The sequence below is a fragment of the Tamandua tetradactyla genome, chromosome 19 (assembly GCF_023851605.1).
Source record: "Tamandua tetradactyla isolate mTamTet1 chromosome 19, mTamTet1.pri, whole genome shotgun sequence".
Classification (NCBI taxonomy): domain Eukaryota; kingdom Metazoa; phylum Chordata; class Mammalia; order Pilosa; family Myrmecophagidae; genus Tamandua; species Tamandua tetradactyla.
The window spans coordinates 1,636,645-1,651,575 of NC_135345.1; the positions used below are offsets into that span (position 1 = coordinate 1,636,645).

General features: G+C 44.5%; 1 protein-coding gene across 8 annotated transcripts in view; it reads left to right on the top strand.

Annotated features, from left to right (window-relative positions):
• The window catches only part of NSD2 (nuclear receptor binding SET domain protein 2), a 128,789-nt gene that overhangs the window by 42,196 nt on the left and 71,662 nt on the right, over nucleotides 1–14,931 (top strand). For 6 of the 8 annotated variants that reach the window (XM_077136220.1, XM_077136221.1, XM_077136224.1 and 3 more), the window contains 3 exons: nucleotides 6,698–6,842; nucleotides 8,874–8,992; nucleotides 13,331–13,412. In XM_077136220.1, coding sequence (XP_076992335.1) covers nucleotides 6,698–6,842; nucleotides 8,874–8,992; nucleotides 13,331–13,412 — 346 coding nt within the window. Of the gene's footprint in view, nucleotides 1–2,160; nucleotides 6,096–6,697; nucleotides 6,843–8,873; nucleotides 8,993–13,330; nucleotides 13,413–14,931 lie in introns of those variants that run through there. The other 2 variants (XM_077136225.1, XM_077136226.1) reach the window with 2 other exon arrangements.

Sequence of the window (14,931 nt, forward strand, 5' to 3'; positions counted from 1 at the left end):
TGGGTCTTAGATTGCCCAGCTTTAAACACAAAGAAGCCGTGTTCATGTTGCAGACCAGGGCATTTTGACCCTGGGGGGCAGAGCTCCTTCCTCACAGTGGGTTATTAGAATGTTCTTCAGAACAGGATGAGGCTACCCTGGGAGAGCTGGAAGCTGGTTTCCAGAGACTGTACTTTGCTAGGTGCCTGCCTTAATGGCCTGGCTCTCAGGGTAAGTTTTCTCCAGGGACCTGCCCTGATGCTTCCAGTAGGTTTTATACTCATTAAAAAAACCCAATGTATCCACTGGTATGAAGTGTGTTGAAGACTTATTTCTATGATATTTAAAAGGACAGTAATGTGTCAGTGACTAAGATATGTAAGTACTTCTGAAGGGTTTTCCTTGAAATATGTGTTCTGTTAGTACATACTCAGGGCTCAATTTCATTTTGAAGAACCAGAGGGACCAGGCCCCCCCCATTTTTTGTTATGTTAAGTATTACTTGAAATAACTGGGTTCTGTTTAGTCTAGGGCTTAATGCTTTTGTTTTTGCATTTATTTTAATTTTATTTTCTTGGGAATTTTCTATTCCAAAGTCTAAATCTATATGGTGATTAAAATTACCAGTATAAAATAGCATTGGCTTTCCACAATTTTTCTATGAATGTCTTTCTTTGGGGGGAGTATTGTGTGATGCATAGGTTGGGAATAGAATTTGGGTTTCACGCGTGGCAAGTGGGCATTATACCTCACAACCACCTGTGCACCCACCATGAGTGTTTAACCAGCACCTGTTTGTGGCGGGTGGCCTGGCTCAGTGCGGGGTGGGGGGGACCCATGGAATTCAGGCTGAGATGCATAAATGAGTGATTATGGAGCTGTTAGAAATGGTCACGATGCAGCATTTTATTCTCCCTGGGCAGAGTTGGCAGGGCTTCTGGACAAAGGCATTAGAGCAGTGCCCTCATGAATAGCCAGCAGGTCTTCTTTCAGGAATGCGAAGGTGGTTTAATGGCAGAAAATCTGTTTGGATTTACTTTGATAACAGATTAAATGATCATCACAGTAGATGGAGGAAAAGGATTTATTAAAATTCATTTCTCTTTCATGATAAAAAGTTAGCAAACCGTAATAGTAGGGGATTTCCTTCATCTGTTAAAGAGTGTCTGTCAAAAACTTTCAGCAAGCATCATCCTTACTGGTGAAACTTTTAGAAAATCATGAAAAAGGCCAGATGTCTCTGTCCCCAATATTAAACATTGCATGGAAAATGCTAGTTGTACAGTAAGACAAGAAAAAGAAATAAAAAGGCATCACTGTAAAGATAGAAATAAAGCTGTCACTCATTGTTGGCAGAGATGACTGGCTATTTGGAATCCTTGAGAGAGTCTGCAGATAACCTTTAGAATTAGTTAGAGCTCACCATGGGTTGGTGGGTGTAGGAACAATGCAAGATTCAAGGGCAGCCACCAGAGGAAATGTCGAATGAAAAAAGATGCTGTTCATTAGTAGCAACAGAAATGTATGGAATAAATATAAAGAAATATGTGTTTAACTTTGGAGAAAAATAATGGACGTTTTAGCAGACCTAAATAAATAGTGATATTATATTCAAATATAGGAAGATTCAGTATAGCGAAGTTGCCAGTTTTCCCTATATTAGTCTGTAAATTCAGTATGATTGTATTATAACCCCCAAGAGGGATTTCTGTGAACTTTATAAGCAGATGCTACATAGCCAAATTTGACTACTAGAGCTAATAAACGAATTCAGCACAAGTGCAGGCTACAGAATTAACACACACAAATCAATTGTGTTTCTATACACCAGGGGTAAAAATCAGTTGAAAATAGAAATTAAAAACAATTCCATTTTGCAACAGCTTCTAAAAATATAAAATATTGGGTGAAGGGTGCATGGGTGATTCAATGGTAGAATTCTCACCTTTTATGGGGAAGACCTGGTTCGATTCCCAGAACATGCACCCCCCCTGCCCCCCCCACTCCCCCCACCCCCCAGAAAAACGAAAGATGGTGGCACAGTGACAGAGGGCTCACCTGCTATGCCGGAGACCTGGGTTCAATTATGGGTACCTGCTCATGCAAAAAAAAAAAAAAATTTGCATATATATATTTGTATATACAAATATATATATAAATAAAAGTATATATTTATATATATATATATATAAAAGTATAAAATATCTAGGAATAAATTTAACCAAGGAGGTGAAAGATTTGTATACTAAAAGCTATAAAACACTGCCAAAAGAAATTAAAGAAGACCTAAATAAATGGTAAGACATCCCATGTTCATGGAAAGGTAGTCCTATTATGATCAGATGGCAATACTGCTTAAAGAGATCTATACTTTTGACCCAAACTCTACCAAAATTCCAGCATCCTTTACTGCCGAAACGGAAAAGCTGATCCTCAAATTCATATGGACTCAAATAACCAAATAACCAAAACTGTCTTGGTTTTGTGCTTCCTAATCTCAAAACTACTACAAAGCTACAGTAATTAAAATAGTGTGGTCCTGGCATAAGGATAGACATGGAGACCAGTGGAGTAGAATTGAGAGTCCAGAGATAAACTTGCACATCTATGGCCAGCTGACTTATCAACAAGAGTACCAAGTACATCGATTGGAGGAGGATGGTCTCTTCAATAAATGGTGGTGGGAAAACTAGAAATCCACATGCTAAAAGAATGAACACGGGCCCCTACCTCACACCATATACAAAAATTAACCCTAAGTGGATCAAGGGCCTACACATAAAAAACCATAAATCTCTTAGAGAAGAAGATAGGAGGAAAACTACATAGCTGTGGATTTGGCAGTGATTCCTTAGATTTTATACCAAGAGCACAAGCAGCAAGAGAAAAAATAGATTAATTGGACTGTGTCAAAATTAAAGTTTTGTATATCAAAGGACGTTATTGAGAAAGTGAAAAGACAACCTACAGGATGAGTGAAAATCATTAACTGTATGTATTAGTTTGTTAAGCTCCTGGAATGCAATATACCAGAAATAGAGTGGCTTTTATAAAGGGAATTTAATAAGTTACAAATTACAGTTCTAAGACCATAAATATGACCTAATTAAGGGATGCTAAGATAGAAACCTTGGCTCAGGGAAGGGTGATCTGGGAAGGCACGTGGTTGCCATCTGCTGTTCCCAGTTCCGTTGCTTCTAGTGGTTTCCTCTCTAAGCATCTGTGGGTCTTCACTTAGCTGCTCCAGGACAAAATTCTGAGTTTCATCTCTTAGCTTAGCATCTGCCAGGGCTGTAAGTCTCTTCTTTTTGGGTTCTAGTTATTTCTGTGAGTCCATGCTTAGCACCTGGGCTATTTCTCTCTCAATCTCTAAACATCTGCATTGGCTCTGAGCTTTCTCCAAAATGTGTCCTGTTTTAAAGAACTCCAGTAAACTAATCAAGACCTCCTGGAATGGGTGGGGTCACCTCTCCATTTAACTCAAAGGTCACACCCACAATTGAGCATGCCACATCTCAGTGGAGATAATCTAATCCGCCCTATAATATTGAATCAGGATTAAAGGACATGGCTTTTCTGGGGTACACAACACTTTCAGATCGGCATATCTGATAAAGGTTTAATGTAAAAAATACATAAAACAAATCCCTACAACTTATTAACAAAGACACAAACCAATTAAAAAATGGGCCAAGGAGTTGAGTTGCCGTTTCTCTAAAGAAGATATACAAGTGGCCAGTATACATATGGAAAGGTCAACATCACTAAACAGCAGGGAAGTGCAAATGAAAACCACAATGTGGTCCCACTTCACAAGCACTAGAATGGCTGCTATTAAATGGAAAATAATGAGCATTGGCAAGGATGTGGAAAAACAATATTCCTTATAACATTGTGTAAACTGGTGCAGCCACTGTGGAAAACAGTTTGGGCTCCTTAAAAAGTTAAACAAAATTACCATGTGACCCAGAAATTCCACTCTTAGGTATATACCCCCAAAAATTGAAAGTAGGGATTCACACAGAAATTTGCAGCGTTCTTAGCAGCGTTATTCACAATTGCCGAAAGGAGGAAGCAACCCAAGTGTCTACCAGCTCAGGAAGTGGCGCCAGGCTCACCGGTGGGGAGAGGGTCAGGGACTTGGGGAGAGGAGGGCTCTTCTTGAGTAAACCAAGTGAATCACCAACCATCAAGGAGCTGCATGAAAATTAAAATTTATGTGCAAAGGACACCATGAGCCAGATCAAAGGAAAGCTATGTTGAGACATTTGGAAGGAAAGGGAGAGAATGTTTGTTTGGCACCCTACAGAAGAGTGCTGGATGGGAGGAGGACCTCGGCCTCAGACTGCAGACCAGGTTTGCGTGGGCCAGGAGGCTCTGTCAGCACCAGGGTCCAGGAAGATGAGCTGCAATGGGAACAGCCTGCCCTGCCTAGGATCCTCACCAGGGTGGCCGAGGGCCACCTGCCAGAACCGCTTTTGGGAAAGATTTGGCAGCATCTGGTAAAGCTGAAGCTGCATGTTCTTTTGGTCTTACGATTTCCCTCCTAGGTGTCTACTCTGGAGAAACTTTTGCCCTTGTACCTGAGGAGACAGGTGCCCTGGCATTGAAGCTGTAAAGTGACGAGGGGGACAAGCCAGTTGCTGTATCTGGGGAGTGGGATCATGTGCACAGGTTCAAACGAGCCAGCTGTATGTCCAAGGGGAGAGCAAGTTGCTGCAGAATACACGTTATATTGTCTGTGGAAAGTTTGAAGAATGCAGCATAACCACTGTTTAGTTTTGCCCACTCATCTACCTACAGCCATCCAGAGAACGCTGAGATGGTACATGTCTGTCCAGGAGCTGAGAAGACCACCAGGGAGGTGCTGGCCTCTGGGGAAGGGCTGTGGCCCTTAAGCAAGGCCATGTGGCTTGTGGGGGCAGCTGGGATTGATGCCGCTTCTCCCGGTCCTGCTTCTTAGCTCAGTGGAGGCCCAGGTCCCTGGAAGGCCAGCATTCAGTCTCGCTTGGTGGGGGGAAGGCCAGACAAGGACCCTGTTTCCAGTCTGTTTCTTCAAGGCCTCTCCAGTCTCAAAACAAGATACATGAAAGAGTTGAAGCCACTGCCTCGAAGCCACCCCTTTTCTTTTAGGGGGCCCAAATTGATTGTGGGAGACCTCTAGTATCAGGAAATATTCTGAGCGCAAATGGAAGCTGGTTGCTCCTGAGAGTGTGGTCAATCTGGTCTGGGCCCTGAAGGCTGGGGCACATGGGGAGTTGCCCTCCCAGAGGCTTCCAGGCCGGCTGCGGGCAGAGGGGCTGCTACTGGAACCTCCTTGTGCTCAGCCAAGGGACACAGCCTTGTTCAAAAGGCTGCCTGTTGTGTTAGCATTGTCATCTTTCAGTTAGTGGTAGCGGTTATGAATTTTAGGCTTCTACAAAAATGGCCAGAAAAAAAAAATCCTATTACAAATGGGTCCACACAGGGATGCTGATTAAAATTAAGAACTTGCCCTTGGTGGAGGGCAAGATTCAGTCCCCAGCAGAGGTCAGTTTCCAGCTTCCTTCCTGTAAATGAGAATCGTGAGATTGACTTAAAGCATTCCTTTACCTTTGTCTCCGATGCTTTGCATAGATGTGCAGTTTCCGAATGTGTTTGGTGATGTGCTGGGAACACAGCGGCAGAACAGGTGTGGGAAGAGAGCTAGGGATGGTGTGGAGGGCAGGTGTCTGTGGGATGGAAGGAGGCCCGCCCCATCCCTTTGTTCTTTTGTGCATGCGAAGAACCGAGAGCCACCAGAATCGGGACCTGGGAAGAGCTCTCCGGGGACTGCCGTGTGGGCAGGACTCTGTCAGCAGCCTCTTCTGGCCCCCGTGTCTACTTTCGGGAGGCTTTTGAACCTCACCCACTACTCACTTTCAGAGATTCATTAGGTTCAGCCAGTGCACTTTGTCCAAGTTCTTTATCCCTTTGTTTTCGTGACCTTGAGTCATTGAAGCTCTGTGGGGTAAAACAGCCAGTTTATTATGTCACAGTGCAGATGGAGGCTTGTGGGACAGGAGGCAGAGTTCTCCCCACCTGCGAGCAGCAGTGGGAAGCTCTCATGGGCTCCAGCACGCAGGTGTGGGGAGCAGGTAGTGGGAGCAGAGGAAACACAGACTGGGGATTTGTTTTCAAGTGTTTTTGTCTGTCTGAAATACTTCGTAAAATACGTGGAAGTAGCCACTCCTTGAGTGCTCCCCACAGGTCAGATACCAGGCCAGCATGTCCCATCAGACTGTGCCCAGTACTCGTGACAGCCTCTCAAAGCAGGTGTAAACTGTCCCAGGCAGGCGAGGGGGCCCAGTGGGCGGGAGCTGAGGGCCTGGCGGGCAGTGGGCCCTGCCATGTGCATGGCGCTGACCATCGCCCCAGCACTGCTTCCTTAGGAAGCTGTGGGCTTTAGCGAGAGCCCCTGTGCTATTGGCCCGACCCTTGGAGTGCGCAGCATGTGGGGAAGAACGAGGGGTGCTGCCCCCTTCCCAATGGCAAGCTCCATGGGGGCGGGGTCAGAGGGATGGCTGAGGTTGGTGGGAGCTGCCTGGTGGGGAAGGGGGCTTCAGGGAGTGGCAGGTGAGGGGTGGCCGGGCTGTCTCTTGAGGTTAAGAAGCGCCCTTGTCGGGTGTATCCCATGTTCCCCAGGGCCGGGCATCTGGCCGCGTGGTGCCTTCTCACTGCCTCCCCGCTGTGTTTGCAGGTTGTGGCCGAACACCCAGATGCTTCCGGGGAAGAGATTGAGGAGCTGCTCGGGTCGCAGTGGGGCATGCTTAACGACAAGCAGAAGGCGCGCTATCACACCAAGTTCGCCCTTGTGGCCTCCCCCCACACCGAGGAGGGCTCTGGTAAACATACAGCTGAGCCGGGGCACTGCCTGGGCACACTTGGGAGCTGGCAGCGAACTCTTCTGTAGCTGCAGGGAGTGGCATCCACTCCTCACCTCCGACCTGGGGCGCCTGTGTCGCCAGGCGTGTTGGTTCCAAGAGGCATTTCCACATTTCCCCTTGGTCGCCATGAGAGCGGTTCTGTGCATAGTCCTGTCGAGCCCTCTCCAGCTGGGTGGGTGGCCTGGGAATCCAGGCTTAGGTGACTTTGGGGCCAGGCAGCAGACCAGCATCCCCGGGGTCAAGTGCCCTTTTCACACTGCTGTGGGGGGTTGGCTTAAGAGGCCATGGAGGGGGTGGCTGCGGGCTGACCTCGGTGGTGGCCTCTGTGCTCGTGCTCTGGAGGCGTCAGCCAGAGAGACTAATGGTGCTCCTTAGCTTTGACAGCGGCGAGATAAGGGCGACTCAGTACCACGAGATCCTGGAGAGAATGCGTAGTGATGAGATTTGTGGTCTCTGCTTGGATGCACAGGAAAATTGAACTTTTTAATGTAAATAAGTGTGGCTCATTTGAGAATCAGTTTAGAATATCAGCAATCGTGTATTTCTTAGGGCTCATCACTGAAGGGTTTTGAAGAGGCCAGATACGGAATGTGTCGGGCTCACCCAAAAGGAGGCCTTGGTGCCCTGGCTGGCCCCTCCAGCACAGCCCCAGTGCTCTGGCTGCAGCTGCTCATGCATCACACCTCCTTTCTGCTATTTCACAGATATTTCCATTTTGACTTGGGGCTTTATAGACCCTCTTGCCAATTTCCTGATTATATTAATGCTGGATTTTGTTCCATTTGCTCAGTGTGCATTGCATTCACTGTGACTTAGTAACAATCCACCTGACCATCAGTACACCAAATCCAGAAGAGTGTCACTGCTCCATGACTGGGTTTTAAAAATGAGTCCAGTTTTCCCAAAGCTGGATTGGACTTCCCTCTAGGTGTGAGCTGTGGTCTGACACCGTGCCATGTGTTTGGTCACCATAAGCAGTGGCTGGGGCTGTTGGGCGTGTGCTGGCCCTTGGGTGCCCTTTGACCTCCGTGGTAGGTGGCTTCAGTGCCAGCCAGCAAAAGCAGTCCTTGTTGTGTGCTATCACCTGTCCTGTTGTTTTGGTGTTAGTAGCTCACACAGAGGCCCACCTGGCTTATTTCCATAAGGAACCATCTCTGTCTTCCAGGGAAAAAGGGTGCACATGCAGACAGGATTCGTGCACTAGCTGTAGCCCTGGGGGCAGTGAGCTGGGTGCCTGTGCCACTCTGGCTGGGTGCTGCCCTTCAGCCTTGCAGGGGAAGGTGCTGAGGCTCTGAGCCAAGGGCTTAGGGGCTCTGTGTGTGTGCTGGCCAGGGGTCCTCTTGAGGGATGCCCGTCCCCGCTGAGGCCCCATGGCTGCCCTGGCCCTCCAGTGTGCGGGTCTGTGCGTCTTCGCGGCCTCAGTCTGTCCCTTAAGCCCGAGCCTCTGCCAAGCAGTCCTGCGAGTGAGTACGTCAGGTCTGTATTTACAGTGAGCACTGGTGTGTCCCTACCAGTCTTCTCTTTAGAGTTTAGGTTCGTATCATAGCCTTATCTTAAGACCAGAACCATAAGCCTTGGATTAATTGGTACTTCTGGACCCAGTACAGCCACAGCATGTAGAAAGCCCTTAGTGTGCCCACACAGTTGTAGTCTTGCTGCTTAAAGTGGTTCTTTGAGGAAATGTCTAAAAAGTAACAAGTTGTGTATTGTTTTCAAGTTCAACTTAAATTTCTCTTGTCTGTGCATGTCAGGAAGTAAAAGATTTTTTAAAATCCTGGGTTTAGCTGTAAGGCTTTTAGTACTGCTTAATATTATTATAGAAATGCCAGTCCCATAACTGCAGGTTCGATGAAAGTTTGGTGCTGTCGGGTGTTCTGGATGGGTTGGGTCTGGAATGCATAGGTCTCAGTGTGGGGAGGGGGTCTTAGGGCTTTCCAGAGAGGCTGGGCAAAGTTTCTAACGTGAGTCCTCCCCCGCCCCGATTCCAAGGTAACTTAAATGGGAAAAAAAGGAGCCACACAAAGAGGGTGCAGGACCCTGCAGAAGAATTTGAAGTTGAGGAAGCACCGAGGAAGAGACTGAGGACGGACAAACATGGTCTTCGGAAGGTAACTGCATCTGGGTGCGGCTGGCGTGTCCCTGGTGTGGGTCCCTGAGTGATGTGTGGGTACAGCTGTGTGAGCCCGTTCTAGATGCTTAGGGCTTCTCTCCCTGACCCCCTCCGCTGCAGGGGCAGACGCATCTGGGTGCCTTCTCCACCAGGGACGTTTACACAGAAACTGCCAGTGTGTGGTTAGCAAAGAAATAAGCATCCAGACACTTTAAGTAGCACTTGCCTTTTAGGTTTGACAAAATTGCATCTACAAATGTCCCTTATCATTAAGACTTCTTTATCTTTTGCTTTGTTTTTATGCTTAAAACAACAAAGCTTTATGTCTCAATTACACATTGTATAATTGTGAAACAGTAGAATATCTGCTCCCTATTTCCCGCATCCAGAGAGCATCATAGGTGTGGTGCTGGACAAAGAGAGAAATAGAGGATTGTGCAACACTCTTAAACCCTTCCACCCAGAAGCAACTTCTGATTTGTTTCCTCGGTCCAAGCAAATCACAGAGACAGAGAGTTGTAATCCTACTGTATTAGCGAGAAGGAGAGGTAGGAATAGTGGTGAGCAGCATTAATATTTATCACTGTCCCCAAGAGAATAAGTGAAAGGAAATAGCAAGATTTATTGTTCAATCTTGAAGAGCTTTATAGGGGGTGCAAGGGTAGTTCAGTGGTAGAATTCTGCCATGCAGAAAACCCGGGTTTGATTCCCAGCCCATGTACTTCCCCCAAAATACAGACAAGCAGACAAACAAAAAGCCAAATATAAAAATTCAGCAAATGGTGCTCAGTAACGGGATACTTACATGGAAAAAGAATGAAATGTGACCACTGCTGTACAGCATACCAAAAAAAAAAAAAAAAAAAAAAAGCTATATGTACTTTATATTCTTGATATGTGTTAAATATTTCAGGAAGGATATATTGATATAACGTGATATCACTATATAAATGTAGAGTACCAGATGGTAGAAAGGCTTAATTTCACTTTGTGATTTTATATCTTAAATATTTCATATCATATGTGACTACTGTCTACTCAAAATGTATTTAAAGACAAAAATGAGAATATAGGCCCTAAAACATAAAGGCTTGTGAAGGAAATCCACATTTGCCTCCTCTTGAAGAAGATTATATCAGGGTTTCCAAAATGTGTGAATCCAGAAGAGATTTTTATTTTTATTTTTATTAATAAAATCAATCAACATACAATATGAACATTCTTTTTTTCATCACATAATTGTATATTCATCATCATGATCATTTCTTAGAACATTTGCATCAATTCAGAAAATGAAATAAAATGAAAACAGAAAAAAATTCGTACATACCATACCCCTTACCCCTCCCATTCATTGATCAGTAGCATTTTTACTGGATTTATTTTGACATTTGCTACCCCTATTATTTATTTTTGATCCATATGTTTTACTCATCTGTCCATAAGGTAGATAAAAGAAGCATCAGACGCAAGGTTTTCACAAAGATTTTTTTTTAATTAAAAAAAATTTGTTTAAAGATCTGGTAGTCATGGCTTCTAAATAAGATTTCAAAGTAGAAGATACTTTCAACCTCAGAGACGAAGTTAATAGATCTTGTTCTGAAATGAACTGACAGTGATCAATGTCCATGAAAAAGATAGCAAGATCACCTATAATGCAGCTATCCATTTTAAGAACAGTTGATTCATAAATGCATTAGTTTGTGAGGAGTGAACTCCCTGATAAGTGTACCTTATGAAAAATATTAGACAGCAATTAGAGAGGAACTTGGGCTCTTGATGACAGCATAATGGATAGGACATACCTCCTCCATCTGTTCAAAGAAAGCCCAACTACTTTCTTTTGTTTTTATTTTTTTCCTCCTGCTCATCTTTTTTTTTTATCACAGTCTACTTTTTGTTTTTTTTTTCTTTTTTTGTGAAAGCCTCGTATATATAAAAGCAAATTTTCAAAGCACATTGCAACAATTAATTTATGGAATAGTTTTCAGAATTTGGTGTGGGTTGCAATTCCACAATTTTAGGTTTTTACTTCTAGTTGCTCTAAGATACTGGAGACTAAAAGAAATATCAATATTATGATTCAATAACAATGATATTCACTTGTTAAACCTTATCTTCTCTGTATAACTCTACCATCACCTTTGAGCTTTCTATCGCACTCTTTAGGGGTGTTTGGGCTATGGCCATTCTAAATTTTTCATATTGAAAGGGTCTGTCACTAATATGGGGTAGGGAGATGAAACTATCTGATGTTCTGGAGAGGCTGGACCCTCTAGGTTTCAGGACTTATCTGGTCCAGGGACCCAACCAGGGAGGTTGTAGGTTTCTGGAAAGTTACTTTAGTGCATGGAACCCTTGGAGTCTTAGATACTTCCCTAGGTGTTCTTTAGGATTGGCTGAAATGGGCCTGATTAGGGGTTGGCAGGTTATGATAGGTAGCACGGTCTGCATGAAGCTTGCGGTAAGAGCAATCTCCAGAGTAGCTTCTCGACTCTATCTGAACTCTCTCAGCCACTGATACCTTATTTGTTACAATAGGACTTATTTTTAAATGTGTAAATGATGAATTGACATGAGAACATAAAAATCCACTAATGATATGTTAAACTTCAAGAAGAAGTTTTTAAAAGATCCATTATGGGCATTAAAGGTAGACTTTTATGAGCTCCTTTATGAGCTCCTTCAATTTATTAGTAATTGTATTATTACTTCATGCCACTGTTTACTCACTGCAAACGGCTGTCAGGCTATAAAGGCCCACTGTGGGTGCAGCCTCGGGCCCAAGGGTCAGCATGTCCCCAGCATGCCCGGAGGAATGAGTCGCTTGGCACCTCGGGGTGAAACTCACCACCCATGTAGCTGATGTGCCTGTCTTGTGGCTGCTTCATCTTGTAGAAGCTGGGAGCCATTGTAGAGTACTGCCCAGCATGGATAATGTAACTGCTTAGACATCCCATGAACTTCTTCATGGGCAGGGCATTTCAATAGACTTGGTGCCTGGCATTTGTCTGTAGTTATTTTATTGTAGCTCTGATGGAGTGGTTGTATGTGTAGGACTTGAATAAAGTTTCATTCTGCTTTCTGCTGATTTAAATTGAGTGTTTCTCTTGTTCTGGTTTTGTTTTATTTGAAAGAATGGAAAATAAGTCTCACATATGCTAAAAAATAAGTTTGTGGTAGCTACCTCACTTAACCTATTTAAGTCACATTTGCAGTTCAGGACAGCAGGCAGCTGGGCCCCTTCTGCTGGCCCTCAGGGCACTCTGGGGCACCTGTGGTAAGATGAGTAATTGACAGTCACGGATCCAGCAGTGACTGGGTTAAATCTACCTTGAGTCACTGAAGCGCACAGTCTCCAGGAAGCACACAGGCAGTATCTCCTCTGTCAGGGGACTGTGAGCACACACTCTCAGCTTGGCTGGTTTGAGATGTTGGTATGAGGGATATACCTAAAAAACGTGTGATCCCTGGACATTCAAAATGTCAAAACACATTAGAAAGCTTCGTAGGAGTGTTTTTTTCACTAGTGGCTCACCTGCCATTTCTGTTTCACCCTTCTGATATGCAGGGCCCTGTTCTGAGTGCTGTGCACGTGTGGATTTGTCCATGTCCTCGTGACCCCCTCCTCCCCCAACCTGGGTGGCTGAATCACTTGTGCTGTCCCCAGGCAATTGGATCACAGGGGCTCTGCCTCCTGAGCTGGCGCCCTGGCCATGGGGCAGCCCTGCCTACTGCCTTCGGGAGGACATGTTCCAGCTGCATTATTCAGATTGAGAGCTGGACATGGTCTGCTTTCTTTTTTCCCTTCTGTTTTTCTCAGTTATAAAATGTGTTTTGTTGACGATCTTTATTTGTGAGGTTTATCCCAAGCTTGTCTCAGAATTGGAAATTGTCAGGATAGTGAATTAAAGCCCTAGTATGGATGCTGACATGACAGGGCTTACTTTTAAACCTTTAAACGGATCGGGCACCCTCGGGGCCAGAGGAGAATATGTGTCTGATTTACACCCGAATTCATAGCAAAGCTTTGGTAGCATCCTGAAAAAAATTCCCAGGAGGCATCCTACGAGCATAACTAGAGCAGCTTCGGGTGCTGCCTGCCCACCCTCACCTCCCTGAGCAGGAGCAGGTGTTTGCAGGAAGGCTTGGTCAACCCGGGCCGCTCAAAAGTTGCCAACGGGGCAGCCGCGGTGGCTGGTGCGTGGATCTCGAGTACGTTTCCCCAGGAAGGCACTTCTGTCCTGCAGCTCTGCAGCAACCATTTCCACCATGTGCATTCACATTAGACGTTTTCCTTTCTTTTTCTTTGTTCTTTTCTTTTCTTTTATAACAGAGAGAGACCATCACTGACAAAACAGCCAGAACAAATTCTTCTAAGGTCACGGAGGTAGCCTCCTCGCTAAAGAGCCAGGCAGGTAATGTGGTCGGTACCCCCTCAACCCCACTTTCTACTTCTGGGGGCTGGACTGCACTGGGGACTGGGCACATGTGGGGCAGCAGGGTGGCCCGGCCTCACACAGCCTCTGGTCTGCGGGGAGGGGCTTGTGCATGTGAAAAGCAAGTGTGCATGCATGTTTCACTCAGAGGGAGAGAGCAAGAGTGTGGTGGGTGGGGAGGCCCAGGGAGGCCCCAGAAGGGTGAGGGGAAGTCAGCTTGGTGCAGTGCGGGTGTTTGTGTAATTTAAAAAGAAGCCATTCGAACGTGAAAGTTGTTTTAAGGATTCAGCTACATTTTATTGAAGTCACTTTTCTATTGATTGCTATTTGACTTTGTTCTTTTCAATGTAAAGTTACAGTAGAGAAGTGCTCTAGAACAAACCTTTCCAGGTTTCCTTCTGGATGGTGAGAGCTGTGGCTATAGATTCCCCCATGCTCTGTGTCCTGGTCCTCCACATGTATTGACTAAAAACAGAAGTGGAGATGGCATGTTTCTACTCCACACTTGAAGAAACTATCTTCAAATACTTGTGAAAAATAACTAAACAGTGAAAGAGGTCATCAGATTCCCTTTTCTCATTTTTTCTCACTAGTTTTTTATATACCTGTCTGATAATTGGTCACAGAAAGTGCACCATCTCCCACCCTAGTTAGGAAGTGAAAACACTCACAGGAAGAGAGCACGTGACAACTAAGGATGGCTCGTCCCCTTATTTAGCAGGAGGCACTGTACTGTTTTTTTTTCTCGTTGAGCACGTGTTTCTCTCTGTTCATTTTTAAAAGTTTTATTCACACGTTATACTATCTAGCCTAATTGTATAGACGTGCCTTTGCCACCGTGCTTTGTCTGAAGATAATTCCTTTTCTACCACAAATAATCTGTACCCCTCCTCCCTGCACTCCCACCTGTTGACATTTAGTTTTGGCGCAATGCCTTTGTTACATTCAGCGGAAGCACATTAAAATGTTACTGTTGACTATAGACCCTACCTTACGTTGATTGTACTTTTTCCCATATATCATCTATTTTCAACACCCTGCAATACTGACATTCAATTGTCCTCCCTCATTAATTTGTACATTTAATCACTATCATTGTACACTTTAGGCATTCCTAAAATATACCATCTCAGTCTTTATCCTCTGTCTTTCCTTTTTTTTTTTTTGGTGTTGGATCTCATTTTTTTAAATTACTTTTTAAATTTTTAAAAACTATAGCAACAAACACAAACATTCTTAACATATGATCATTCCATTCTACATATATAATCAGTAATTCACAATGTCATTACATAGTTGTATATTTGTCATCATGATCATTTGTTAGAACATTTGCATCAATTCAGAAAAGGAAATAAAAAGAAAACAGAAAAAAATTCATACATACCATACCCCTTACCCCTCCCTTTCATTGATCACTAGCATTTCAGTCTACTAAATTTATTTTAACATTTGTTCCCACTATTTATTTTTATTCCATATGTTTTACTTGTCTTTC